This window comes from Podarcis tiliguerta (genome assembly GCF_965153285.1).
Source record: "Podarcis tiliguerta genome assembly, chromosome: 10".
In the NCBI taxonomy this organism is placed as follows: domain Eukaryota; kingdom Metazoa; phylum Chordata; class Lepidosauria; order Squamata; family Lacertidae; genus Podarcis; species Podarcis tiliguerta.
This window is the reverse complement of record NC_139543.1, coordinates 38,196,817-38,224,560: the sequence shown is the minus strand read 5'-3', so window position 1 is coordinate 38,224,560 and position 27,744 is coordinate 38,196,817. Positions and strand designations below refer to the sequence as shown.

Here is a 27,744-nt window from a genome sequence, read left to right as displayed (position 1 = left end):
GCAGCTGTGAAGACAATCTCTTTGGGCTGTGTTCCCTAGTTCCTCTGGCAACCAGGTCATGAGCACAGCCCAACACTCTCTTTTAATCTAATTCCTTACATCTGTGAAGGAAGATAAACCTGTTCATTGTAGTTGCCACATGGAAACAACTTTAAATTGCACCACCTAATGATTGCTTCCACATGGTCATCTATTGGCATCAAGCATGTAATAATTCATTGCTTTAGTTGGGATTATTTTGTCCATTATACTCTGCAAAATGCAAGAAGCAACAACAACATTAATAATGTCAACAAGTCCTTACTCTAGATGAATTAAGATTAACATATGAAATAGTGAAGCCACTGCAGGAAGATTTGTGTATTTGTGTGCATGTGGCAGCCATTCCTTTGAGTAGTGAAATTAAATGTCAATGCAGCTCACTATCTCCTGGATATTTAAATGTAGGATAAGTTTGGGAAGTTGCACTACACCACATGTATATAAATGTTTCAGAACTTTAAATACAATTAATAAAATACCCGGTTATAGCTTTGTCACCACAGTTACTGCTTCAGCGGGTAGAATCCAGGTGATTCTGCTTATTGTGCTGCACTCAGGCCATTTATCAACCTGAAGCCCATTTATTACAATTGTCTTTCTGCTTTCCTGAAGAAAACTAGTTTGGAGTAACCTGTTTCCTTTCCTTGCAAGATAAGCCCTCTTCTTCCCACCCTGAAATGGCACCCCTGCAAAGGAGGAGTTATATACACTCTGAGGGGAGAATTATCAGGGTTAGAGCTAGAGTTGGGTGTGAGGAAAGAGAAGTAACTAAGACTGAGGGAGCTAGTGAGATGAGATTGCAAGGGGGAAAGATTTAAAAAAGACATAAATGCCCACTAGCATCCAGTAAATATTCAGTGCAAGCTCCCTTTGTTCAAACTGTAAAATGATTTAAGTAGTCTGAGGTCACCTACAGTTCACCTACATCAAGCCATTGGAAATATACCTTGATGCTTTACAGCCTGAGTTGTGGGGAGGAATTAGTTTGGGATTCGCACAAGGACAAGGCCGCATCAGTGTTGACAAACAGTATACAGTACTTTGGAGAGAGAAAAGGGAGATCTCAAAATAATTACTTAGCAAGCAAGCCTCTCAGAGATGAGGAAATATCTTGCAGAGTTCAGGCTTAACTAGGCCTCAGCTAGAATTCATTACTGTTGTGTTTTTTTAACTATACTACAAGGCCTTCTCTTTATATGGGGCGCACTTGTGTATTTTCTTTTGTTTACCCTGAACACTTCTGTTTGCTACTATTTGGTTAAATAAATTGTATTTCTCCAATACAATCTGTGACCCATTTAAGAAATGACGGCCCCATCTAGGTTAAGAGGGTGGGGGAAGAAGGGGCCCCATTTGTTTATTTGTTTTCTATATCCCGTTTATCTAAACATCACAGGGCAACTGAGAGAGCTTGTTAGTTATTTAGCCTATTAGTAGGGAAGTGGAAGACCTATCTCATACCCAGGGTGTGGGTGGATGTGGCATTTGAGAAGGCTGTGCCTTGAGAGAGCAATGGCCGTCATTGCAAAAGTGCCACAGTTCCTGCTGAGGAGAAGTGGCTGTGGGAAAGCCCAGTTGCTGAAGTTACTACACCCGGAAGGACTGCCAGCATTATGGTGTGGGCCCCTTTCACCAACATGTCACCAAAGTCACTGTTACTCGGAAGGAAGTCTGTGCCCCCAGGATCACTGAGGAACAAACTTAGTGGACAAACATTTTCAATTCCTCTCCATGCCTTCACTAAGGCACTTTGCTGACTGAGGTGTAGGAAAAGATGCCAAAAGATGACCAGACTAGCAGGTGCTGTGTTCTACGTGCAGTACAAAACCTGACAAAGCTGGCAACAGTTGTCACTGTTCTTTATTTTATATTCTGCCCATCCTCCCGAAGGAGCCCAGGGCAGCATACCAAGCACTAAGAAAACATTACAAAAGAAAACTAAAAATAGTTTATGAACATTCTATTAAAAAAGTTAAAAATATACTCCCATCAGCAATCTCAGGGTTACCTGGATGTCTTTCAGCCATCAAATGGCAGGGTCAATTGGAATTTTTTAAATAAAAAATTATCCTGCAAATCAGTAATGAGAGATACTCCTCACTTAGAAAGGCAGTCTGCAAATGGGGAACCACCCCTGACAAGGCCCTGTCACAGATCATAACAGGCAGCTCCGTGTAGTAACAGTACCAACAAGCCCTCTCCTACTGATCCTAGGATCCAAGATGGATGATACTGGGAAAGACACCTTTAGGTACTGGGTCCAAGCCATGTAGGGTCTTATATGTTAGTACTAACACCTTGAATTGGGCCCACACTGACGGTCACTGTGTGCTTTCAAGCCTGATGTCAGATGGCTCCATAGGGCTGCCACGCTTACCAGTTTAGCAGCTGCATTCTACACTAGCTGGATTAAAGGTTAAAGAAGAAAGGTATGTGTTGATTTCTGTCAAATACTCTGGGGAATGTCAGCTAGCTACCAAGGGCTGCAAAATGAACACTGCTTGCTTGGCATCTTCTCATGCACCAGTGTTGGTCAATCCAGAGCAATTTCTGAGTATGGCAGGCATGTGTTTCACTGTGAAAAGCATCTTGCAAAGAGACAATAGGAGCTAAAATGTGCTAAAACATTTGAAACCCTACCAAATGATTTCCAGTTGTGATTTTTGGGATTAAAATACGCATTGTGTGGAATGCACTGCACTGGGTTTCATTTATCATCATAATTAGTGAAGAGGAAAATCCTTCTGGTGGTTAGACTGAAGTTATTGCAATGTTTTAATTTGGGGATAATTGGGTCAAACGACTGAGCCCTGAGCTCTTTGGATGGCCTTGAGCATGTCATTTCCTCTTAGCTTCAGTTGCGCAAATGTCTAGTGAAAATATTATCATATTTCTTGTTAAGAGGATGGATGTAAATATTTCCTGAAACACACTTTGCACACTAAATGTTCATTTGGCATAATAAAATAATAAATAATTGTATTAATACTAACACAAACTATATAAGAAAAGGTACGCAATGTGTTTAGTTATTCCTTTTTTTACTACTAGGCTTAAAAAACACAGGCTCAAGTATTCAGAACTTTCTGTTTATTCTTGGAAATGCTGAATGATGTATTAGCTGGTGCAGTAATGGGTTTTAAAATCCTCTTTCTGCAAAAACAAATTGCACCCAGTTACATCATTAGCTTTTGCACTTAGATTTCTTTCAGAAATTGTGATATGAAGGTGTTTAAGCACCAAGAATTTTCTCAGGATTAGAGCTTCCTGTACCACCCTCCCACAAACCAGGCACCCCACTGCCATTGGTTAGGGTCAAATACCACAGGCTCTGCATTCAGAGTAATTCTGTGCCATTTGAGAAAGCAAGAGCCAAAGGTAAGTTTTCTGTTTCTTTCTTTATTGATTAGCAAACTGGATTTTTTTATATATATAAAAAGCAGAAACTATTTTTAAGCAATGCATTTTAATATTTTGAGAAGGATTAGAATTATAAAAATGTACCTTGTGTTATTTTTCTATGGCTATTTCTTAGTAGCTTCCTGTGAGAGAGTAATACATTATTGGCATAAAAATATTTGACAGCTCTTGTAGATGCCAGTGTAATTACAGTATGTTCCAATATTTTGCTTATACTCTAAAAGGCGTACAGAGACACACAGATTTCACAAGCATTTTTTAGTGGACCAAGCAGATTTACAGGTGTGTGTGTGTGTGTGTGTGTGTGTGTGTATAAAACACATATACAGAGACATATATATATATAGTATATGAGAGAGATTGGTGTGGTTTTATTTCTTTAGATGTGGTCTTCAACAGCCAAATATGCTCCAAAATACTAGATTATAATTTTTTATTTGTAAATGTAATCTAAATTATATAATAAAACAATAAAATAGTAATATGATATAATATCCTCTTTTGCCAGTCCAAACTCTTATTCTTCCAGTAAAACAAAACAGTCTGTTCTGTGGGTAGTGTGATGGTTTTGCATCTGGAGGACATGGGTTCAGATCTCTCTCCAGTCATGTGTTCAAGGCACAGTCTCTCGGTTTCAGCATTACATTTGCACATTTAGATAATCAGGGACTTACTTCAGAGCTCCTTGTGAGAATGTCAACAACAAAAAATCAACTACCGGTACTTTGCAAATTAGACGTTCTAGACAATATGAGCAGTAGTAAAAACAGTACAAGCTACAACATGAACAAATCAACACACTGTTTGGAATTATAAATAAACAGAAAAAATAACCAAATTAGACTGTCCTTACACTATTTATTACAAAAATTTCCAAATAAGTTCATTGACATATAAGAGGTTCCTAAGTTATCAGCATAATAGCATATCTGTAAAACAACTCTTTACAGACTGTAAATAAATCAGTTCTGAAAAGTGCAATACAGTTAACCCTTGGTTATAGGCAAAGAGAGTCTGCCAGCTGTAGGTTATGTCTTCTAGGTAGCTAAAAAAACTGGAAAGTGTATAAGAGAAAAATGAGTGCCTTGTGCTATTCACCATTCCCATTGGAATTTCATGCCTCCATGTGTAAACCTGCTTCACAAAGGCCTTCTTTCAAGGGGCTTAATATCAGTTTGTTTCAGTCTAGGGAACCTCAAAAGACAAATTGTCTCATGAATTTCTAATATCATACACTGTGTGCTTTAAGCACAGCTTCTAAATGTGTAAAAAGTCATGTGCTGCTTTCTCAGTTTAAATACAGTGTGTGCATGTGTGTGTATTCACACTTTCCATATATAAATCCCTCAATGTATGTGAATGATACAATGAAGATTGGAAATTGGATGGGGGAGGGGTATTTAAAATTTGATGTGCAATGCTTTAAAATGATAAGAGAAGACTGTTAATGTTCAGACCACATGGCTCCTATCCAACTAAAGCTATTTGTGCTTGGCACAAGTTAGTTGCAACCAACAAAGCACATTGATTCCAGTTTGGCTTAAGGGTGACTAACTAGTTGGGCAGTGGCCAGTATTGTAAACAAAATTCAAACCAGTGTTCCAAGTCTACTTTAGATTTCAATAAAACAATATTGAACAATATAGTTATAACCTAGTCCAATCCACTATGCTAAGAGTGCAGAGGCTCTGTGAGTTCAAAATCCAGTTTCATGGGCTGCATTCACATTGCCACCAGAACCTGCATGCAGCCCATTGGAAAAACATGTGCATGAACCTGGAGTCACTCATTGCAGAACCAGGAAGGATATACTAGATGAGTTATTGTGCAGCATAGAGTTTAGGCAGCGTACTTCTAGCCCAGAATCCCGTGGCCTGAGCCCACACTTATGAACAGAATACAGTGGTGCCTCGCAAGACGAAAAGAATCCGTTCTGTGAGTCTCTTCGTCTAGTGGTTTTTTCGTCTTGCGAAGCAAGCCCATTCGCGGATTAGCGGATTAGCGCTATTAGCAGTTTAGCGGCTATTAGCGGCTATTAAAGGCTTAAGGGATTAGCGGATTAGCTGCTAAAAGGCTATTAGCAGCTTAGTGCCTTAGAAAAAGGGTGTGGGGAACGGAAAAAAACCCCCAGGAATCGCAAGACATTTTCGTCTTGCGAAGCAAGCCCATAGCAAATTCGTCCTGCGAAGCACCTCCAAAACGGAAAACCCTTTCGTCTAGCGGGTTTTCCGTCTTGCGAGGCATTCGTCTTGCGGGGCACCACTGTAGTCCCATTTGAGCCATATGGGGGTCTGGCTTTATCCCATAACCAAACTGTATCTATTTAGGTATATGTGCTGGACTCCTAGCTGTCAGGGGAGCACCTGATGCTATAGGGTAGCAGTCCCTTACAGGAGACCACAACACTAAAATACAATCCAAAGTATTGAAAGAAGCTGAGCGGGAAGTGGGGAGAGCAGGCCTAGAGTATCCTCTGATTTCTGGGTCCAGGTGATCACTCTTCCTAATGTATTCAACCTGCTCTGTACAACCACCCCACTAAGAGTCTCAACCCCTCCTCACAAAATGGGATACCCACCTACAGGCTGCAACCAACATAGAGATGGACCACAGCTATGCACCTGTGATGTCCACTGACCGCAAAGGAGACAATATGAATCCCATCAGGACTTCTTACTCGTGGAGCCAAAGTTTATCTCTTTTAGAGTAGTGTTTAATTGGGAATGTTGCCCTTATACATCCAGTTGTACAAGTATGTATATTGTTTACTTGACACATAATTCCAATTATATATGTTGAAGTAGAATGTCTAAATAGAATAAGTATCATTTGAAAATGTTTCTCTCTGAAGTGTTGCACTCTCCTGATTTCCCTCATGGCTCACGTGACCGATTACTGTGTATACACACATCAAATTATTTGTAAAACTCCTTAGCTCATCACATTTCTAGTTAATAGTATTCAATAACCTATGTATTATATTTCATATGATATTTGCATTTATATTTTTAATAATTGCATATATGCTCTCTTCCTTTAGGAGACTGAAGAATGAAGGCCGTTGCAAATATTTTCATGCATTTTTTTCTCTTTGATGCTGTTTTGGCTGGTCCTACAAGGAGTCCTGTAACTTACGACTCTGAAACATATGATGTTGGTTTGGAAGATCTGGATAGCCTATATGACTATGATGAAAATCTGTCTGTTGATCAGGCACAGGTAATTCTAAATTGTGGGGTTTATTTTGCTCTTATGTATTATATTGTACAATTGTTAATAGTGATAACAAACACATTTTTATATTAGGTGGGTTGGGGAGAAGAAATGAGTTACATTGACAGGTACTTGTATTTTCTGTTTAATGGACTCAGTTTACAATTCAGATCACAGTCAGCAATTTGTGTGTTTCTGCAGGAAATAGGTACATATTGGTGGATCTCATTAGGGAATCACTGAGTGATGGCATGCTAAAATAGAATAAAGCAGACATCCATTATCTCACCTGTTTGTACCATGGTCTGTTGGCATCACCTAATCTGTTGATATACCATCATGTCTTTTGATAACACACTAGAACAGCTGGTGCTTTAGCCCATCTCATGTTCTTGTGGATTACTTGGGGTATAGCCAGGAGCTGATATCACATTAATATTGGGAATCTGAGGTAAGATACCCATGTAGCGGAAGTTGTCCCCAGTTCTAGCCACCATGCAGAGGCGCCTTAAGGTCCAAAACAGTTTACTGCTGCAGAAGATAAAGCTTCAGTAATACAGTTCCAGATGTTCATATATACATACAGCTTGTAGGCTTTGCAGCTACAGATAGATATATACAAATTCAAAGTATTTCTGTTGCTCCAGTTTCAAGGCATAACACAGACTCCAACTCACAGACAGACTCAAAGACTGACTCTGACACATAGACCCAAGATCCCGGCAACGCTGAACTGACATGCCTTAATCACTGATATAGACAGCACTGGGTCATTGCCATAGCAACTGCCTTGGTTGACCTTGTACCTATTGGCTTATGATTCTGTCTGAAATGTCAATAGTGACCAGTCCTGGAAGGAAAAAATAGACAATTTTTTAGAGGTAGTTGAAAATGTTTTGATATTCATGTGAGAATTTTGTTTTACATTTGCTTTCAGAATAGTCTCTGTGTGTGAAGTTAAGCAACTGGAATCTGACTGATAGAAGAATGCTAAAGAGAAACAATTTCTGACAGTTTAGGGCAATAAACATTATATTATGTTGGGCATCTTAGGGACGAAAGACTGGCTATATTACACAAGGAAATATAGGAAAGTAAAACCAGTGTTTTCTTCACATTGTGAGGAAAGTGTATTTCTTTTTGTGATTTATAGCCAAGATAGAAGTCTAGAATTTTTGCCATGGTGTCAGTGGGAGGTCTTCTTCCCACACTGGAATTCTTTTTACAAATTCATACAAATGGTATAAAACTTTTAAGAATGCATGCCTGGAATTTTATGTAAATGCTCTGAGTTATGTATCTTCTTAGATAGGATATGTTGTTGCCATCCTCCAGGTGCTAAGGAAAGTGGACAGCTTGTGCAGATTTTGAACTGTAGGATGATGAATTTGGCTCCTGACATCTCCCTTTGTACATTGCTGCCTCTTGTATCACTGTGATCCTTCCAGGTAGGAAGGTGGAAGATCTAAACAGAAGTCTGGGTTCACTTTAATTGTCCTATTGCCATAGTTAAGAAGAATACTAGAGTGGAAAGTTCTGGAAGTTTACCAATCCGCAGATGAGGTGGTATATTGGCTTTCGTTTCTTCTTTAGCTTCCAAGTTCTAGGAACTTGGCTCCTTTTAAAATATTTCATCCTAAGGGGGCTTATTGTTCAGGAGAGAATTGAGGAAAAGAAAGATGCCATTCAAGTAGATAATTTATGTGTCTGCTGCCAAGCAGAGACAACAGGAAAAAGGAAATGTTAAAAGAAAATAAACATAAGAACAAGGAAGGGATGGTTAGGTCCAGCAGGAGAAAGAGACTAGAAAGGGAGTGCAATTTGAGGAGTAATCTGTACTTATTTTCATTTTTGAGCTGAGCCTCAAAATGTTCCTCAAGCTTCTGAAATATAGTATTTATATTTTTCTTTGGGGTTAGCGTATCAGTCTCTTTTGAGAAACGTGTCCATGTTTGCCTGTAGCTGTTGAAAGATTCCCATGTCTATAAAAATCTTAAAGTGGAAACATTTTTATTAGCTCTGATTCAAACTCCAGAGCTGAATAAGTAAGCTGAGCTACCTGCCTGAAAATGAAGATGTATGGGAATTCCCTTTCAAATGCTTGAACCAACCCTAGAATAGCAGAAGAGGGAATTGTAGTTCTAGGCAGGAGTGTAAGTCTGAAAACAAGACAAGTCATATAAGACATAACAGAGCAATGTAAGACATCCTCCTTCACACAGGTGGGGAAGGGGGTGTTTCTATTTGCAGTCCACATAAGATGCAAATTGCACTTACTGACACATGTATTATTGTGACGCATGTACTATACTCAACTCATGTGTCTGTACTCTTATGATAGTATTTATTTATCACATTTATATACTACCCATATAACTAAGTTGTTTGCAGCATCTTATGTATAAGATGTATAATGCATTTTTATTATACAATCCAAAGTTTAAAACAATAAAACCAGAGAAACTATCTAAAAGCCAGCATAAACAGAGCAGCATAAATGCAAACCACCATAAAACCAGCCAGGGCGAAGAACTTGGTGCAGTTATTTAAAAGTGCCAAACAAATATGCCTATTATAAAGGTGTGATAAAATAAAATTTAAAAGGCTTCACCTTTTCCTTTTTACTATTCCTTGCACCCTTCTTGGCAAAAGTCATCCCACAGGGCAACAAAGACATTTTCCATTCCAAAACTAGGCCTGAAACCCAACTCAATTAGAGAAAACCCAACTCAAATAGAAAATCAGCGTTATCCATGAGATCTAAAACTACATAGAAATCGCCCAGTAAAATACCATACTTAGGAAGGGGATATTTGTGACCATCTTGGACCTGTTAGTAGGTCTAGGCTAGTTGTTTGTTTTTCAAGACAATCTAATTAACATCTCTTTTAAAGTGCCTGGGACTGTTTCTTCTTGCAATGAGGAATTCATAGCCTACTGGATCCAGATAGACATTTGATATAATACGGCAAGATATGCAAGGGTCAAGCACATGTGACTGGATGAAGTCAGTCTTCCCTGCTAAAGTTTAAGTGCCAGTAAAATAGGACATTTAACATAGACTCAGGTAGCATTTTCCATTACTTTCATAGAAGTAATCCTTAGCGTAATGTGATAAAATTAAAAAGCAAGGATATCAAGAGAAGCATCCAAGAGAAAATTGCTAAGCAGCAAAAGTAAGGGAATGACTACCCCTCCTTTAGAATCCTTGAAATTAAATTTGAACTAGGGCAATGGACCAGCAAGGGGGGGGGGGGATGTCAAAGTCTCTTAGATGGTACATGTTTAAATTATTTAAAAAGAATGAAAATTCCTGTGTAATCATTCTGATTAAAAGGCATACTTAAACATGATGATTTTCTCTCCCTTGAAAATTTTCAAGACTAAATAATAGCAGAAAGGGGGTAAAGCTAAAAAGCTGACATAATGAGAGAAAAATGTTTTCAGCTGTGATGGTATAAGAGATTGATTGTAGCAGGGGGGAAATGAAAGAGAATCAGCGTACACAACTCCTATCAGCCTTGACAAAAATACTACATGGTGATCCTACATGCATGTATACAGGCTGGGAAGCAATTGACTATAGCTTCCCAGGTCATGTTACACTATGTGGACAATCACGTCAAAAAGGATGCTTAGAATTGTGGGTTGGTTTTTAAATAATGCATTAGAAAATGCCAAATTGGTAATATCATGTATTTGTACACATCTGTCAGCAGTGCAAAAGTTCATTTACTTTCCATGGTTGAACGACTGCTGAAGGTTTTTATCAGAGGAAGGAGATTAGGATGCAGCTCATTTTCAGGAAGATAGGTGTGCAGAAATCAGTGGATCCTCATGGGAGGATTATGCTCCTCCTGCTGCTACTTCTGTCTTGTTCAAAAATAGGCTCTTACACCTTCTCCCTCTGTTGGGGTTGAGAGGAGATAAGAGCAGGGTAAGAGGAGAAGGATCAAATTCTTTGGGGGGGTTAGGTCAGGTCTTACTCAGATGTAGCAAAGGAGCTTTGTTTACAGCACTTCTAGCAGCAGTTTTCTGAGCTCAAAGATTATAGGTGAATGCCTCACCTGTTTTACAGAGTTTGAGTTGAAAGAGAAAATAATGTCATCATGAGCCACTTGGGTTGGGACTAAGTGAAGATCTTTTGATCAGCTGGTTTTGATACAAAATCATTGGGAACTAGTTTACTTTGCTTTTTTTTTGGAAGATGCAGATCCAAAAAACTACTTGGGCTTCTGTTGCTAAAGGTAATGGTTAAATAATGATTGCCGAAGGGAGAAAAATTAGCATTCATATCCATCAGCTATGGAGGCCAATATGCAGTTAAGTTCACATGTACTGTATAGTGCAGGTCATGTAAATAAGGGTGTGTGTTTTCCCTGAATAATTTTCATTTTCCACAGGTATTACATTAACACAGAATTTTCTGAGGGTTTCAGGACTTTAGGTGGCTTGGGGATTTTGCCAGGGTAAGCCAATGGGCACTTAATAGAAACCACTCAGGAAACCATTTTAAAATTTCATTCCTGTTTACCACAGAAAACACAGTAGCAGACTGCTTTGGAAGAAACTGTAGAATATATGCTTAGCTTAGGAAAACTGAATGGAAAGTGCATAAGATGGACATTAAAAGGTTTTTAGAATGTATTTAATACTTTATTTCCCCCCGTTATACCATTCACAGTATGCAATTTGACTTTGAAGAAACATGTACTACTGTATATCTGAGAATCCCCATACTCATGCTTATGTAGCCAAAACCACACTACTTGTAGACAAAAGAGAGGTATTGCTAGACTCAGGGTAAACTGAAGGTATGAGAAATTTTTAGAGGAAAATATCCTAAAGGGGCAGAGACTCCCCAAAGAGTTCCATAATAGCCCAATTACATTGAATTGGGTTCAGGGAGAGAAAAACATGACAACTGGATGGAAAGGAGGACTAGAATGGAGTGACTGAGAAAGGAGGACAAATAAACATGTTTGTGGTAGGAGGAGCCAGCTCCTTGTACAGATACGTAGGTCACTTCCTAGGTTAGGCTGAGAAGCTGTATTTAAATACCAACAGAGACGGAAGAGAGACACGGCCATATACATGAATGGGGAAATAAGAGAATTCATTGGAGCTGAAATGATGTACATGTGTATCCCCCGGCAGCCGGGCCCCTCCAAATAAATTCTAGACAGCCCAACGGGTACTGACTAAAGGCTGGGCAAACAAGGGGGAGGGGAAACAGTGCTTGTGTGAGCAGATTTAGGTGTCTGGAACCCTGAACACAACCACTTCACAATGCAACATTTTGTTGCAGGCCGCCACTTAGACATTCTAGGTAAGAGTAGCAATATTGCCTCCTTGACAAGCATAAACGGCACCCAATCAAAAGTTTAAAAAGATCCCTAAAGGCATTTCAGTTACTTCTGTTTTAATTGAGAATCCGTAAGATCATAACGAGGTCAAACTTACAGGGAAGCGTTTAAGTCCCATTGATTTCAGTAGAAAAGTCTTTATGGGGATATCTTATTTCTTCAGATACAGTTCAGATACATTGCTTGTTCCTACTGTTTCTGTTCACATGAACTAAGTGTCTTGATGTCATGCTGTTCATGAGACCTTTTAATGGGAGACTGTATTATTAATTTTATTAAATTATATACTACTGATATATGAAAATTGCTTCTGTGAAGCAAACCTCTTTTTACTTTTTACTCCCTTCATATATGACATATAATTTCCACTGTATATTTATTTGGAGGGAGAAAATGCTTTCTTAGAACAGCAGAGGAAATAAACAAAGAGGGGGAAAGTAATACATCACACGGACTATTCCTCTGCCCTGTCACAATCTCACATTTCTGATTTTTCAAGTGTTGCCAAAAACAAACATTTGGAAGATAAAAAACTATTTTCTGCGTTATTGAACCTAGCAACATCTTTGTCTTGTTAAGCTCTTGTTTGAGCTGTCAAATATGTAAAAGACAGAATGGTGCATGGCTTAGGATAAAACTAATGAGAAGCAGATTTCCCTTGTAACCTCCAGGTCACATGTTCTCATTGTGTGAAATGGCATAGTAGCATATTGATCAGTGCTTTAAATCACCTGTCATTGGATTGATGCCCAAAAGACAAAGCCAGAACTATCACTTTATTGACAGTCTTGTGAAGCTTAAGATTTAGCAGTCAGGAAACACATCTTTGATTCTCGTTTTTTGGAATGCCTTCTGCAGTGTTTAACTTTGGAAGAGTCATGTCAGAAATGTGAGCATCCCAGTTCATTCTAGATGGAGTGAATGCAAGTTCTTGCCCAAGGCACAGCCACATAGAGGGTGAATATATGAAGGATTCATGAGGAGTGTGAAACTACATCCATGAGTCATTATCCCTTATGTTCCATTTTCTGGTTTCTTCAGCTGAATCTGTCTGTTGAGAGATTGTATTGCCTCCTGCCTTTCAGATTAGGACTTTACTTGTTTGCTTTCAGATTTTTGTGTGAATTTTCACCATAACACCAATGCACATGGCTGTACACCTAGCAAATTTTGATTTCTTTAGTTATGAAAAGAAATACAGTGGTACCTCGGATTAAGTACTTAATTCGTTCCGTAGGTCCGTACTTAACCTGAAACTGTTCTTAACCTGAAGCACCACTTTAGCTAATGGGGCCTCCTGTTGCTGCTGTGCCACCGGAGCACGATTTCTGCTCTCATCCTGAAGCAAAGTTCTTAACCTGAAGCACTATTTCTGGGTTAGTGGAGTATGTAACCTGAAGCGTATGTAACCCGAAGTACCACTGTATATGCATGTGGTATTGTGATAGGGAAAGCATGTGGAACAAAGAGCCATTGTGGAAAGAAGTGAGAGGAACAGGCAGAAAGAAAGCAGAATAAGGTGAGAAATGAAAGTGTGTTGGTACGCGTGCACACATTTAAGTTGGCATCCCTTATACCAGCATTACTTTCTAATGTTAAACATTTTTTCAGAATACTAGTGGAATCCTGGTCATTCATCTCTCTTCCAGACCAAGCCAATTCCCCTGAGTTGTTGCTGCCATAAAGTGATATTTCAGAAAGAGAAAAGATCGTAAGAGCTACAAAAGCTTTTATCTAAATGTAGATCTTTAAATAGCCATAGTGATAAAATTAGTAACCACAAATTGAAGCTTCAGTTCTGTGTGTACCTACCTGGGAAGCTGAAAACAGTGAGATCTATCTATCTATCTATCTATCTATCTATCTATCTATCATCTAAATAAATAAATGCTTATAACCTGTCAGTCTGACCAGGTTGCCCCAGTCACCATGGGCAGCTTCCAACATAATAAAAGCACAGCATTAACATGCATACTGTTACACTGTAAGAGATATAGCTTCCTAAATGTAAAAACACTTCTTTAAGCTCGTCAGTCTCTATTGTATTTTCTAAACATGCTGCAATTATACTATTAAAGAATCGTTTTAGAAAAGATGATATTCTCTGATATGGCCTTGATCAAAAGTAAATTGCTCATCATGTCTGCTGCTTCAAGTGGATAAGCTGCCATATTTTTACATGGCATATGTTAGCACTTTTGCATAATGCTCCTGCTGGGTCAAGACGTCTGGAATGTGTTCCTCCCTCTAGACTTCCTCCATGAAGAAAACATCTGCCTTGATTTCCTGTGTTCTTTTGGTCTTCTTTTGATTTGTCCCAAAGTCCATTCTTGTCTAAGCTGTCTCCTTTTCAAAATGACAGATGGGAACAATGTGTTTTAGAGACACGCATATGATAACAGTCTTTATCCTTGTCACCCTGCCTAGAGGGACAAGAACTTATATCTCATCTCATCAAGATACTGATATCCCGAAAACACTTTCTTAGCTTCATAGTCACAAAAGAAGGCATTGATGGTGGCAGTTCCTGTTCTCTGCAAAGAAGAGGAATTCCAGGTTATCTATGGAAGGGGAAGGTGGGGTGACTATGGCCTCTTTGCTCCCTGTTCAAGGTTCCTTGAAGGTGTACCATTTTATGTGGATGCTATTGGGTACTTGCAATGTGGAATTGTAGCTTCTGTTGCATGGTGTGTTCTCTCTTTTATCTCAACATCCCTTCCCTAATCACTGCAACTTGCGTGACCCTAGGTTTGATTTTTAATCACAGTGAATTATTTTCTATCAGTCAAAACATGAGATACACAAACACACACATGAGATACACAAACACACAGACACCCCTCCTCACCTCTCAAGCTCTGTCAGCTTAGTTTTGATTCTTAGAAAGGAGAGGAGGAAAGTTTATGTGTTTAACTTCTTGAAAGAAATAGACCTCAGGAAAAACTTGAAAGCTTAGTAGGTCCCTGATCTTCCTCGTTAATAATGTGATCTGGTCAGGAACACAGAATCATGACTGGAACAACCCCAATTCACCTTATTCAGCATGCACACAGAACTTACGCAGACCCCTAAAATATTTTTTGTCAATTCATCCAAAGACCACATGGCAGTTCACAACATAAAAATATAACATTAGAACACGGAATACACAACAAAACAATAAAAAACAAACCAATAAGCAGCCTCCCACAAACATATTTAAAGGGCCATGTAATGTTGATCAGGCAAAGGCCTGGTAACAGAGAAATGTTTTCTCCCAACACCTGAAGATATGTAATAAAGGTGCCAGGCAAGCTTCCCTGGGCAGAGCATTCCACTAATGTGGAGCCACCACAGAAAAGATCTGTTTTTGTGGTGCCATCTTCAGGCCCTCTCATGGAGGAAGCACACGAAGAAGGACCTCAGATGATGATTACAGGGTCAGGGTTGGTTCATATGGGGAGAGGCGGTCTAGGTTCTTTTTTTAAAAAAATACTTTTTTATTCAAAATTAAAACAAAACATATTATCCAGAAACATATCATACTTACCGTATTTTTCTCCTTTTCCCCTCCCTCCCCCCACAGAACCCACCCACCCCCACCCCCCGACTTCTTCCCTCATTTCCAGTCTTTGATTTCTCTAAAAATGCTGTTTTCTGCATGTTACACGGTTGTATAGATCCTCAAACTATTTAGGTAATAATTATCAATAAAAAGTTTGTTTTATCAGCCAAGGAGTCCGGTTTTACCAGGCAAGGAGTCCAGTTAGCTTTGTTGTGTCTTCAAATACTTTGTAAAGAGTTCCCATTCATCTTTAAAGTCACAGTTATCCTTGTCCCGTAGCTTGTATGTCAGTTTTGCCAGTTCTGCATAGTCCATCAATTTTTCTTGCCATGATTCTTTAGTTGGGGTTTCTTCAGTCTTCCATCCTTGTGCTATTAAAACTCTCGCGGCCGTTGTCGCATACAGGCGGTCTAGGTTCTTAACCAAGTTCTTTGTATTTGCAGCTTTGCAAGCACTGTTTTGGTTCTTTGCTGAAATTCTGAACAATGGTTGCCCCCATAAACAGACATGGAAAATGTTCATTCAGACAGTTGGGGGGGGGGTTAAAAAACAACAACCCAGCAAATGATTTATTAACTCAGTCCTTCACTCAATTTATTTCAGTATATTAAGAATACAGAAAGTTTTACAATTCCATTAAAAAAAACAGCCCACCAACAACAACCATTTGGATTTTATTTTATTTTTGCAATATGTTACTAATTTATAGAATCTGTTGCCAGCTTTCTCCAGAGAAAACAATCTAGCATGTATGAGAAAGAAAGCTTCACTGAAAAGAAAAATTAAAGTGAATTTTAAAGAAGAGTGGGTTAATGTACGATTTTATAAATTTGTAGAGTTATGGAACAGAAAATAGGCTGATATTGTTGTGTTCCAGGGAGTATGTGCCATCTACTGGTAAAATAGGATTCTGAAACCACTATTTCCAATCTGTGTTGGATACTTACTACGTAAACCAAAGAGCTATTCTAAGTCTCCCAAAAATGTAGGTATACAAACTGGGATGCTTTTGTCAGAAACCACACATTTAATCTTGTAGGATGGCCTCTGCCCAATATGTTAAGGTGTCAAGTTTCATGAAAATTGCAGGTTATCTGCCAATTTGGGTTGCAAAGATACATTGGTTTTTAAGTATGTGAACCTAGAGTGGTTGGTTACAGCAGCAAGATGGTGAATGATAGATCCTGCTGTAAAAAGTACTAATTTGTATGTGATATGGATATTTCACATTTCCTCTGAGCTAGCAGAAAAAGTCTTCCCATCACACATTCTGCCTGCATTTAGTGTGTAATGCTTTCTTACTGAAACATTCTTGCTCCAACCTCAGCAGAAACTCCCAGGCCTTTAATATAAGTCCAGGTAACTTGAATATACGGCAAATTATAATAAAAATCGACATTGCATACCGATACCACATTACTGCTTTAATATGTGTGTGTCTCCTAGGTAGAGATTGGAACAGTAGTACCATCTGTAACTCGAGAGATTTATTTACCTTCTCCATTGCCAGAAGAACCCGAAGAAGAAGCATCCACACCTAAGCTTATTGATGGCTCTTCACCTCATGGACCAGGAGTTCTTGGTCCTCATACACATGAAGGTTTGTAAGAGAGAGTTGAGGGACATGATTTTGGCTTTCTGCTTTGTCTAGATTCCTATAATTCCACACAAGCTAAGGAGCCTTTTCATCAGGGAATATGTAATGCAGTTTTCTATACAGGTTTGCAGTATGCAGACTTGCCTCCTTACCATCTAGACTTCTTAAATTGTCTAGTGAGTGTGTGGACATTCAAGAGTGACAGATAAATTGGGCAATCTAATCTGTTTTCTTCCAGTTTTGAAAAGCAAATTGCTGATTTTGTGTCATTTTGCCAGTTATGGTAGAAGCTGAGCTGAGTTGAGCCAAGCAGTGAGATGTCAGTTGCTAAAGAAAAGGAAATAACTAAAGCCTCCTCCCCAGATCACAACATTGATCCCTCCTATAAGTCAAACAAGCCTTAAAGCTTGGTTGTATGTTAATTAAAATAATGTCACTAAATTTTAGGTTAATTAGTATAATTATACTAGTACTTCCTCCCTGGGCAATGTGGTTGAGAGTGTGGTGGCTAAACAGCTGCAGGGACGGGGTGAGCTTCGTTGCTCTGTCCCTGCTCCTGCCAATCTATCAGTTCGAAAGCACATAAAAGTGCAAGTAGATAAATAGATACCGCTCCGGCGGGAAGGTAAACGGTGTTTCCATGCGCTGCTCTAGTTCGCCAGAAGCAGCTTAGTCATGCTGGCCACATGACCCGGAAGCTGTATGCCGGCTTCCTTGGCCAATAAAGCGAGATGAGCCCCACAACCCCAGAGTCGGCCACGACTGGACCTAATGGTCAGGGGTCCCTTTACCTTTTAGACTTGTAAGAAACAGATTCTAGTCTGGTTTCAGGCCCAGAACAATTTGGCCATTTCCATGTAACCTCCTTAGTCCCACTCACGTGACCTTATTGGTCCCCGCCTACATAACCTCCTTGACCACAGGTTGCCTCACACCAGGTTCAGGGGCGACCAGTCACTGCTCAGGAACAGCAAGGGAAAAGAGACGAGCAGAAGCAAGGGCAGAGGAGTAAATGGGGCTTTAGGTCTCGAGCAATGTGGGAGGTGGGAGGCCCTGAATTCCTTACTTCTGGAAAACACTCCAAATCCCACTAAAAAGAATCCAGTAACGTTAACCAGTAATGTTAAATATTGCTTTCCAGTCTATCCTAAACACCCACATTAACAGCATTAGACATATAAAATGGCGTCATTTTGCACCATTATGTTCTATTTTCTATAAATATTTGTGATGTTTCTCAATCCCACCTCCTTTTTCAGAAGGCAATAGGGAAATGCAGAGCTCTTCCCAATTACATCCACACACCTGTTAATGAAGCCCTTTCATAAATTGGTTTAAATGCTTTAGATCATTTTCTTATGTTCATTCAGCAGTAGTTTGGTGTTTTATTTAATAATCTACAGCTTTCAAGCAGTTTTTCCTCAAGGGTTGGTTGAAGCCTTTCCTGATGTCATTGTTCTGCATGAAAGATGCTAATTAAAAACAATTCTAAGGAAATTGAGGTCTCATTGGGGGGAGGGAACCAATTTCCTCAAATATCAAAAAAGCATGCTGGTTACCAAACTAAATGTATGCAGGTTTATTAAGTTTTAAAGGGAAGACACAGATCCTGGAGGTAGAATATAAAATGAAGATATCATCCTGACTATGACTTGAGAAATCTAGTAGGGACAAAATGCTCCATTATTCATAAGAGTATTTCCTATAAAACATTACAGATGTAGTGAATCACTAGGATTATTCAAGCAGCAATTTTCATATCCAGACCAATCTAATATACAAGGGAATCCACTTGATTTGATTACACTGAGTCTTTCAAAGTTGTTGGTTTTGAACAGCCACATTGCCTCCAATAATAAATCCACTTAATAACTTCTTGTGTGTTTGTTTCATTTAATTGTAAATTTACAAAAGCGTGGTTTGTAACTTTTAAAATAAATATTAAGGGCAAAAAACTGTGGAGCATTGATATTGTACACATGTTTGCATGTGCACCCAGTTGTGAATGGCGTAACACAAAGTGCATGAAATATTCAATATAATGTTTCCCATTATCTGAAAAATATCACTATGCATTACTCCACAAATTGTGTAAATGTGGAACTTTTATCAAAAGGTGCATGACTGGTGATTATTCTGCTACGCTAAGAGGAAAGTTATTCATGAGAACTCAGATACCTACACATGAGCCTAAACCTAGAACAGCTAGAATAAAAGGAGCCAAATGCTTTTCAAAATCTCAAACAGAACCTTAAACTGGTTCAGCAGGATACTTAGACTGTGTGGCTCTGTGGGATGGTACGGCTCTGTGTGAATTTGCAGCAGGTTAGATTTGACAGAAGTCATTCCATGTGTCTCTAAACAAGACTAATCTAATTTTTTACAAGTGTATAACTAAGTGGATGGTTTCTTCTTTCACGTTTTAGGCCTCCCAACTTGTCTTCTGTGTATGTGCCTAAGTACTTCTGTCTACTGTGATGATCGTGAACTCGAAGATCTTCCTCCCTTGCCGAAGGAAACCACACATTTCTACTCTCGCTATAACAGAATCAAAAGGGTCAACAGGGATGACTTTGCTAACCTAAGTATGGATGACTTTACTATTGGTTACTACACTTTATTTTATTGCACACTATGCAAAGTACTTTCTCATACTGAAAGATATGTGCATAGTAGCATTCATCTTCTGGACATAACATCATATTGTGAACGATAATTTGGAACTATTTGCATCCAAAGAATAGTGATTGTCTGTCCTCCCCACCCCCACCCCTGGTGTTGGTCTTTAAAAGCAGGCAGAAATGCTGTAATTATTTCCCCCGCTTTGGTTTTCCCTGACTAGGCAACTTAAAAAGGATTGACTTGACTTCAAATTTTATATCTGAAATTGATGAAGATGCCTTCAGGAAACTACCACAACTTCAGGAACTGATACTTCGAGATAACAAGATAAGGCAGCTTCCAGAATTACCACCAACCTTGATATTCATTGATATTAGTAACAACAGGCTTGGTCGCAAAGGAATCAGACAAGAAGCATTTAAAGTGAGTTCTGTATTTAACTGCTGACTAATTTGAAAAAAATCCCTCAATTTGACTAATAAAAATAGCCATTATAAGAGCAGGAGGGAGTTCTCTCATATAAAGTGATGTGAGATAGTTATTCCAGTGCAAAACAACGTGGTGGCGGAGGCTTAATTCCTAAGGTCAATGTAGAAAGGATCATGGATTAGGCACATATTATTTTCCTCTTATTTATTTTATGGTGCACTGCTTGATTGTGAAAAAGCTCCAAGCAGTTTACAAATATAAAACAATAACATTATCAGTAAAAACAACCAAAACATTTTTTTAAATCAAAATTTGCCACTAGCATGTATTTTTAAGCAACCTGTGCCATGCACATATACATCAAAACTGATACAGAAGCCATATTTTTGTACTCAAATTTAATACTCAAATGGAAAAAAATACCTTGCATGAAGTCACTGTCAGAGTAAGGTGGCAGTTGTGTGGCAGCATGGTAGGATTCTGTCTTCCGTGCTCTGAGAACAACGGGGAAATTGTGCAGTAATAAAGAGAGAACTGCAGTGAGGTCAAGCTCAGTCTTATGGCCTGAAGTAGCCAGGCTTTGCAAACTTGAAAACAAGCAACTAAAACCACTAAGCCGATTGTTCCACACAACTGGAGCTTTGACATTCATTGAATCTCTAAAAAGAATCAATCTTGGTACAGATGTTTAAAATGATTGGCTGAATTTAAGTGTCTGTACTCATGTGTGGCTCAGAACGAGAACAAAGAAATCACTTCTTTTAAAAATAATAATAATAGTTTGTTTTCTTCAGGATATGTTTGACTTGCACCATCTTTACATCACTGATAACAACTTGGATCATATCCCACTTCCACTCCCTGAAAGCCTCCAGTCTCTTCATCTGCAGGTAGGCTAAAACAATCAATAAATTCTTTTGGATATAGTGCTGACTGGATAAGAAGTGTGCCAAATTTCATACAAATAGGTTCAGGGGCTTTCGTGCTAGGAAGAACTAAATATTATTTCCTTTTGTTAGAAGTTGGACCCATTGGTTACAAAGGTGCTCTCTCTCCCCCTCCACATCCTTGAGCTTTTCTTAAATTTGGAGACATAAATTACATATGTATACACAAAAAGTATCAGGTGTTATAACAATAATTGAACAACAAACCAACAACACCAGAACTGGCTTATGAATATAAAGAACAATTTTACTGGAATAAATATATACCCTCATAAACCAACTAGACAATGGGCAAACTAAAGTGCAATGTGCATAACCAAGCCTGTACTGGCTGTACTGGTTATGTATGCAATAAATATGTCATAACACAGCTGGAACAAATAGTCATTCACTGGAAGCACAATGCAATAAATGTAGGAGCGGTTGCCAGAAGGCGCTCTTCAAGTGGTTAGCTGGAAACGCAAAGCCAAATGATCAATTGAAGCCAAATAGATGAGACCTGTTCTCCGGATATTATCCAGGTTTTGCAGCAAGCTTCATCAGTCCATGATGCTAATCACTCAACACAGTTCGCTCAAGACAAAAGGTACTCACAGGCACAGCTTACATATGGTCTTGCAAAGCTGCTTCCCTCCACCCCCCCATAGCACGGGGATTGAGGACAATGGTAAAATCATGTCCTCTGATAGCAAGCTAGACCTGTCAGTCACAACAGAGTTCCTCCTCTGTGGTCTCTCTAATACTAATGTTCTCCCTCTTCCCATCCTCCCAACATAGTGGGTAAGGTTAGACACATCGGGCCACATCCAGCGCTTCAGCTTTCCTGACGCAACAGACATCAGTGTGTGCAGTATAGCTTCCTTTCCCCATCCTGTCACCCTCCGACCTTCCCACAAAATCAACTTGGAGGCGGGGATGACACCCCCCAGAGCAGATTCCGGTATATGCAAGAGGTGGAGAGAAAATGGAGGTCCTATTGCACCAGTGGAACCACATACATGGAGCATTGGATAAAACCAATATCTGGTTGCAGCAGATATTTGTCTGCAGCATTTGATGTCTAGATATCTAAGGTGCCACAAAATAATAATAAATAATAATTTTATTATTTATACCTTGCCCATGTGGCTGGGTTTCCCCAGTCACTCTGGGCAGCTTACAGCATATCTTAACAATATATATATAAAATCATCAAGCGTTAGAAACCTCCTGATACAGGGCTGCCTTCAGTTTATGTAATTCTTTATCTCCTTGACATCTGAAGGGAGGGCGTTCCACAGGGAGGGCACCACTACTGAGAAGGCCCTCTGCCTGGTTCCCTGTAACTTCGCTTCTCAGAGTGAGGGAACGGAACTAGCAGAAGACCCTCGGAGGAGGATCTCAGGGTGTGGGCTGCGTGATGGGGATGCTCCTTCAGGTATACTGGGCCGATGCCATTTAGTGCTTTAAGGGTCAGTACCAACACTTTGAATTGTGCTCTGAAATGTACTGGGAGCCAGGGAATATCCTTTAGGACCAGTGTTATATGGTCCTGGCCGCTATACCCAGTCACCAGTCTAGCTGCCACATTCTGGATTAGTTGTATTTTCCAAGTCACCTTCAAATATAGCCTCATGTAGAGCACATTGCAGTAGTCCAAGCAGGAGATAACCAAGGCCTGCACCACTCTGGCGAGACTGTCTGTGGGCAAGTAGGATCTCAGCCTGCATACCAGATGGGGCTGGTAGACAGCTGCCTTGAACACCAAATTGACTTGCACCTCCATGGACAGTTGTGAGTCCTGGTTGCACCTGGTCTTTCAGGGACACAGCCACCCCATTTAGGACCAGGGAGTCCCCCACATCCGCCCGCCCCTTGTCGCCTCAAAACAGTATTTCTGTCTTGTCATGATTGAACCTAAACCAGTCAGCCGCCATCCATCTGTCAACTGCCTCCAGACACTCAGAGCTCCCTGCTCTTATTATTCAGAGTTCTTATTACTTCAGAGTTCCCTGCTCTTTTTATTATTGATTCAGTTTCTCATCTGACCTTCATCACAAAGTCCTAGGGCTTTGACTTGTGCCTCTTTGATATCCCACTTCTCCTCTAAAAACTCCAAAATTCCTCTGAGGCACCCTGCTTGGCCCCAGGATCTATCCAAATCCAGTGCACGCCTCTACTAATTATTAGGTTATTGTTGACAAACTGACATTTAAATTGGAATTTAAATACTGGCTTTAATAAATCTTTTGTTTTCTTTTTAGAACAACAATATACAAGAGATGCATGAAGATACTTTCTGCAAAATGAAGGATTATTCTTACATCCGCAAATCTCTCGAAGACATCAGGCTAGATGGCAATCCCATTAATCTGAGCAAAACCCCTCATGCGTACATGTGTCTACCCCGTCTGCCTGTTGGGAGCCTCTTTTAGGCTTAGGCCATAACGAAAATGTCATGTAACATAATTTCTTTTGCAAGTATGCTTTCTAAAGCAAACTGCTTCAGAAGCTTGTGACAGTATGATATGGTTGTATTGGTGTAAAATAATAAGTAAACAGTTGCAGTCAGTAACGCACAGTGCTGAATACTAATTCATTCTCTATTAAAGTATACCCTGCTTCCATATTGTAACCAGTGCATTGTAATCAGTGCAGAGTAGCTGACATGATAACTATGATGAAAGGAGAAGGGAATGAATAAGTATTAGAGAAACTGAATATTAATGATACATGGTTCATAATTTTATCCACATTAAAATTGTAATAGTAAAGCTATAAGAATTGTATATAAATAGAAGATGACCCATGCTACCATGTTTTTCATCATATTCTATATGTAAGGCTTTTCCATAATTTTTTTCATAAAAATGTAACAAAAGTCCTGTCTGGATGAAACCAAAGCTCCATATAGGCTAGCGTCCTACTTTCTATAGAGGGCAGCTAGGTGCCAGATCAGGTTATTTTACTAAAACATTAATATTAAAAATAAATATACTCTCTTGTAAAATGTTGAACACTGCTTTGTACTAGAGAGGAAACGTGGAAACCGTCCTTATACTGTATAAGTAAAAAAATGTACACCAAGTATGTGTATTGTCTTCACAGTAATTTTGTGCTAGATAATAGTGAAGAAATAAAATTCCTCGCTTCTCTACTAAGCTCACCAACCAACTCAAAGCAACAGTAGAAGACTTCTGTGAAATGATATATTTCAATAGTTCCTGACACTATGGAAATAAATGCAGAGCAATACCAAGTGTATTGTAGAAACTTTACAGAATGTTTCTGTTCATATATTTTAATACACCAAAGGGGAGAAAACATTCAAATATGAAGCACTGCTTCCTAAGAAACTCTGTCCCCAACATTTGGTCAGTATTTACCTTCTACATATATGCTTTCCTCTCTAGCATCACACTACCTAATACTTACTTCAAGTGTCTATGACAGTTTAGAAGATACTGTCCTTATTGTCTTGGAAGATGTTTAGTAGGGCCAATTCTGGGGTGGTTTCTAATACTTGCTTAGTTATTTTACATATTTCTCGTACGGCTGTTGTCCAGAGTAGTTGGATTTTTGGGCACTCGCACCACATGTGGAGGTATGTGCCTGTGGAGGTGACCCTCTCCAGCATTTTGGTGAGGTTCCTGCCCATTTACACCACAAAGAACTCATAACCCACCTACTTTCAGCAGCCAGAAACATAACCAGACACTGGAAGGACCTGTCAGGAGTAAGCATGGACAAATGGTACCAAATAGTATGGGAAACAGCCTTAGTAGAAAAATTAATCAATAAACTGAAATTGACATGGGGACAAATAGAAGAAGACACCTTCACCCTGGTATGGCTCCCCTTTATCACATACACAGCCCAGCAAGACAATGACAAAAATCCACCAACAGCATATAAATCAATATGGCTAACCTGATCCAGAACACCCACCCACCCCACTCACACATGAAAACAAAGACCACCACAGCCAATCACAAACAAACAACCACACCCTAGGCCAACCCCAACCTCTCTCACCACCAAAGGAACGCAAGTGAATAGCAGAGAACCTGCATAAGTGATGCTGACATAAAACCCCACATACATTAAGTAAAATAGAAACATCCTCACCCAACCCCAACCACCCCCCACCTCTTTCCCCCTTTTCTTCCTAATGTCTCAACAATTAAAACTGATCTGTAAAAAAATGTTACGGGGGGGGGGGGGAGAGAAAGACATTGCACATACTTTTGTAAACCAAGAAAATCTTTAATTAAAATACTTTAAAAGAAGAAGAAGAAGATACTGTCCTTAAAACAGAGCAGTGCCTACAGTGGTCAGTTCTCCTGCTTAAATTAGAATTGTCCTGTCCTGGCTGTGACCGGCTCCAATAGACGGAGATTACATGGCAGACAGAAGGAATGTAGCAATTAGTCAGCGTCAGAGCAGATAGGTGGCTTGGACTTACTGAAGCAACTGACCTTCCCAAAGCTCTGAGTGTGGCAGTTTGCTCCATCTCATGCTGCCACAAGCTCCCCTCCCTCCCTGCTTCCCAGAACCAGAATTGGGCTGAAATGGACGGAGCAGCGACAGGCTGCACATAGGCTTAGTCCCTGATTGCTTGGGGAAAGCTCTGGAGAGGAGAGACTTAGAAGGCTGCAGGGAGGTTGGGACTTTTTCTTGGCAACTGATTCATGGCATAAAACTACCAGGGATGAGCTGCTGTGCTCGTTAGGCCTGACACTCAGCCAAGTCTGTGAAGGTTGTGTTTTTGCTAATAAAGGGTTAACTCCAACTTTGAATGGTGTGATTTATTGCAGACTCGCACTTTGACTGTCTGTATTTTAGGCATTTGCTTTTTTTATTTGTATTATATGCAATGGTCTATAGCTATAAGCAATAAATCTTCTATTGAATAAATAAATAACATTCATTTGAGAGCAATGCGATTTGTGATTTAAGGGGCATTCTTACATGTATTCCAATGTGTACTCAGATGTTCACTCCAATGCCTAGCCAGCCAGTGCTTCCCATTCTGCTGCTCTACTTTCATTGCTACAGTACAGTGCAACAAAATTTTGTGCAGGAGCAAAGGCATTGGCCTGGATGCCAAGACCATTGAGACTAGAGGGTGAGTCTATATAGTTATTTACTCACAGGACCAGCATTTATTCTCTGTGGCCCTTTCATTACTCCCTTAAAAATGGTCAAAATAGGGGCTTCATTTCAAGGGCAAATATTTGTTAATATTCAATTGAGATATCACAAGTGTTGCTATCTATTTGTTGTGAGACAGGGATGTCTAATCCATGGCCCATGATCTACAACTGGTTCCCAAGAGTTGTAGCCTACTAAGACCTGCCTCCCACAATTTGCCATGTACTTATGGCTTCTTTGGATTCCGTTTCAATTCCATGATGACAAATGCTTTTTTTTGTGGCCCTCTAAGCCAGTCCTGGTACATTTTAAAACAATACTTTAATGTATATATTAATACATATTAACTGATTGATCCCATAGTCACCCAACTATAAAAAGCATGGGAACCCTCGGAGTTTTCTTTAGAAAAGAAAAAAACCATCACATTCGTTTACATTTTGGCGACCTGCACTTTGGCATGCAGTCTCGGGGGGGGGGGGTTGACCATGAGTCAATGCAGCCTTCAGCCCAAAAGGTTTATTGCCTCAGTTATAAGAGTTGTTCTTCTTAATACTGGGTGCAGATTAAAGTCAAAGCCATACTTGCACGCATATGTGCAGTAGAAATGATAGGAGACACATGCATCTATCTTTAGACCTCTCCTTTTCCTATCCATGTGGTTTCTGTCAACAACTGTTAATCTTTTTTACTAGCAACTAAGACAGCAAATACTCAGAAAATTAGCCAACCTCTGGTTTGTTTGTTTTTTTAAAAAATCTTTGCAAATAATATCAGGTTCTTAGAATGTTGATAATTTACTTGCATTGGTATCACCATTTTAAAGAGTACTACTGCCATCATGTGTTGAGATATTATAAATAAAGCTTGTCAAATCCTCATATTTGTATTTTGTGTGTGTATTTAAAGTTGGCTGCTCTTTAACAACGGACTTGATAAGTTATCTAGTAATTCTGGCTGAAGTTTCTATGTATCAGGATTACAGAACTCTCATGCTTTTTAGCTTCCCTAAAGTGTCTGGAGAATAAAGCTAGGCAAGGTGGAAATTAAGCCTGAGTCTGAATATGTGACAGCTCCTGTACTGATAGAGAATGAAAGGAGATAATTCATTATCTTTTCAAATGGTCATTCTTCTCAGTCACGCTGATAAGAATCAATGAAGGAACATATTAGAAGCAGAGCCTTTGTTTTATTTAATGGCCAAGTTTCTGAAGCTGAACTTTCAGCATAGTTTAGAATGGTTCTTTGGTTTCTTTCCAATAGAATGCAGTGTTTTGCTTTTTTCTCATAGGAGTGAATAGCAGCCTTTTATCTGAGAAAGCAAAAGGCTGCAGCATTCAAATGTTTATGGGGTGACATTTGCCACCTGGCCTTGATGACATAGGGAAATTAATAACTAATAATGATATTTATATGCTTCCCATCTGACTA

General features: G+C 39.4%; 1 protein-coding gene and 1 long non-coding RNA gene across 12 annotated transcripts in view; one reads left to right on the top strand and one right to left on the bottom strand.

Annotated features, from left to right (window-relative positions):
* Positions 1-2,143, bottom strand: part of LOC310658706 — a 202,552-nt gene extending 200,409 nt beyond the window's left edge. For 4 of the 7 annotated variants that reach the window (XR_014502429.1, XR_014502430.1, XR_014502431.1 and 1 more), the window contains exon 1: positions 1,504-1,602. This is a non-coding gene — a long non-coding RNA (uncharacterized lncRNA). Of the gene's footprint in view, positions 1-521; positions 607-1,118; positions 1,193-1,503; positions 1,603-2,050 lie in introns of those variants that run through there. The other 3 variants (XR_014502428.1, XR_014502433.1, XR_014502434.1) reach the window with 3 other exon arrangements.
* EPYC (epiphycan) lies at positions 37-27,192 on the top strand. Of its 5 annotated transcripts, XM_083401000.1 has the most exons (8): positions 1,744-1,842; positions 3,244-3,420; positions 6,503-6,681; positions 17,032-17,185; positions 19,609-19,767; positions 20,025-20,227; positions 21,028-21,123; positions 23,424-27,192. In XM_083401000.1, exons 3-8 carry the CDS (start codon positions 6,514-6,516, stop codon positions 23,592-23,594), a joined length of 951 nt encoding a protein of 316 aa, XP_083257126.1. In that variant the 5' UTR covers positions 1,744-1,842; positions 3,244-3,420; positions 6,503-6,513; the 3' UTR covers positions 23,595-27,192. The 5 variants fall into 5 exon arrangements, with proteins under 5 accessions (XP_083257129.1, XP_083257127.1, XP_083257128.1 ...); XM_083401003.1 differs by lacking the exons at positions 1,744-1,842; positions 3,244-3,420 and adding an exon at positions 37-55; XM_083401001.1 differs by lacking the exon at positions 3,244-3,420 and having other exon boundaries at positions 786-2,471.
* The last annotated feature ends 552 nt before the right edge of the window (positions 27,193-27,744 follow it).

What these genes read in the sequence shown, in the direction of transcription:
- EPYC (XM_083401003.1), top strand. Translation starts at nt 6,514, where the DNA reads ATGAAGGCCGTTGCAAATATTTTCATGCATTTTTTTCTCTTTGATGCT. An exon ending in TCAGACAAGAAGCATTTAAA is followed by an intron (nt 20,228 to 21,027) that starts GTGAGTTCTGTA and finishes TGTTTTCTTCAG; the next exon opens with GATATGTTTGACTTGCACCA. An exon ending in TCCAGTCTCTTCATCTGCAG is followed by an intron (nt 21,124 to 23,423) that starts GTAGGCTAAAAC and finishes TTTTCTTTTTAG; the next exon opens with AACAACAATATACAAGAGAT.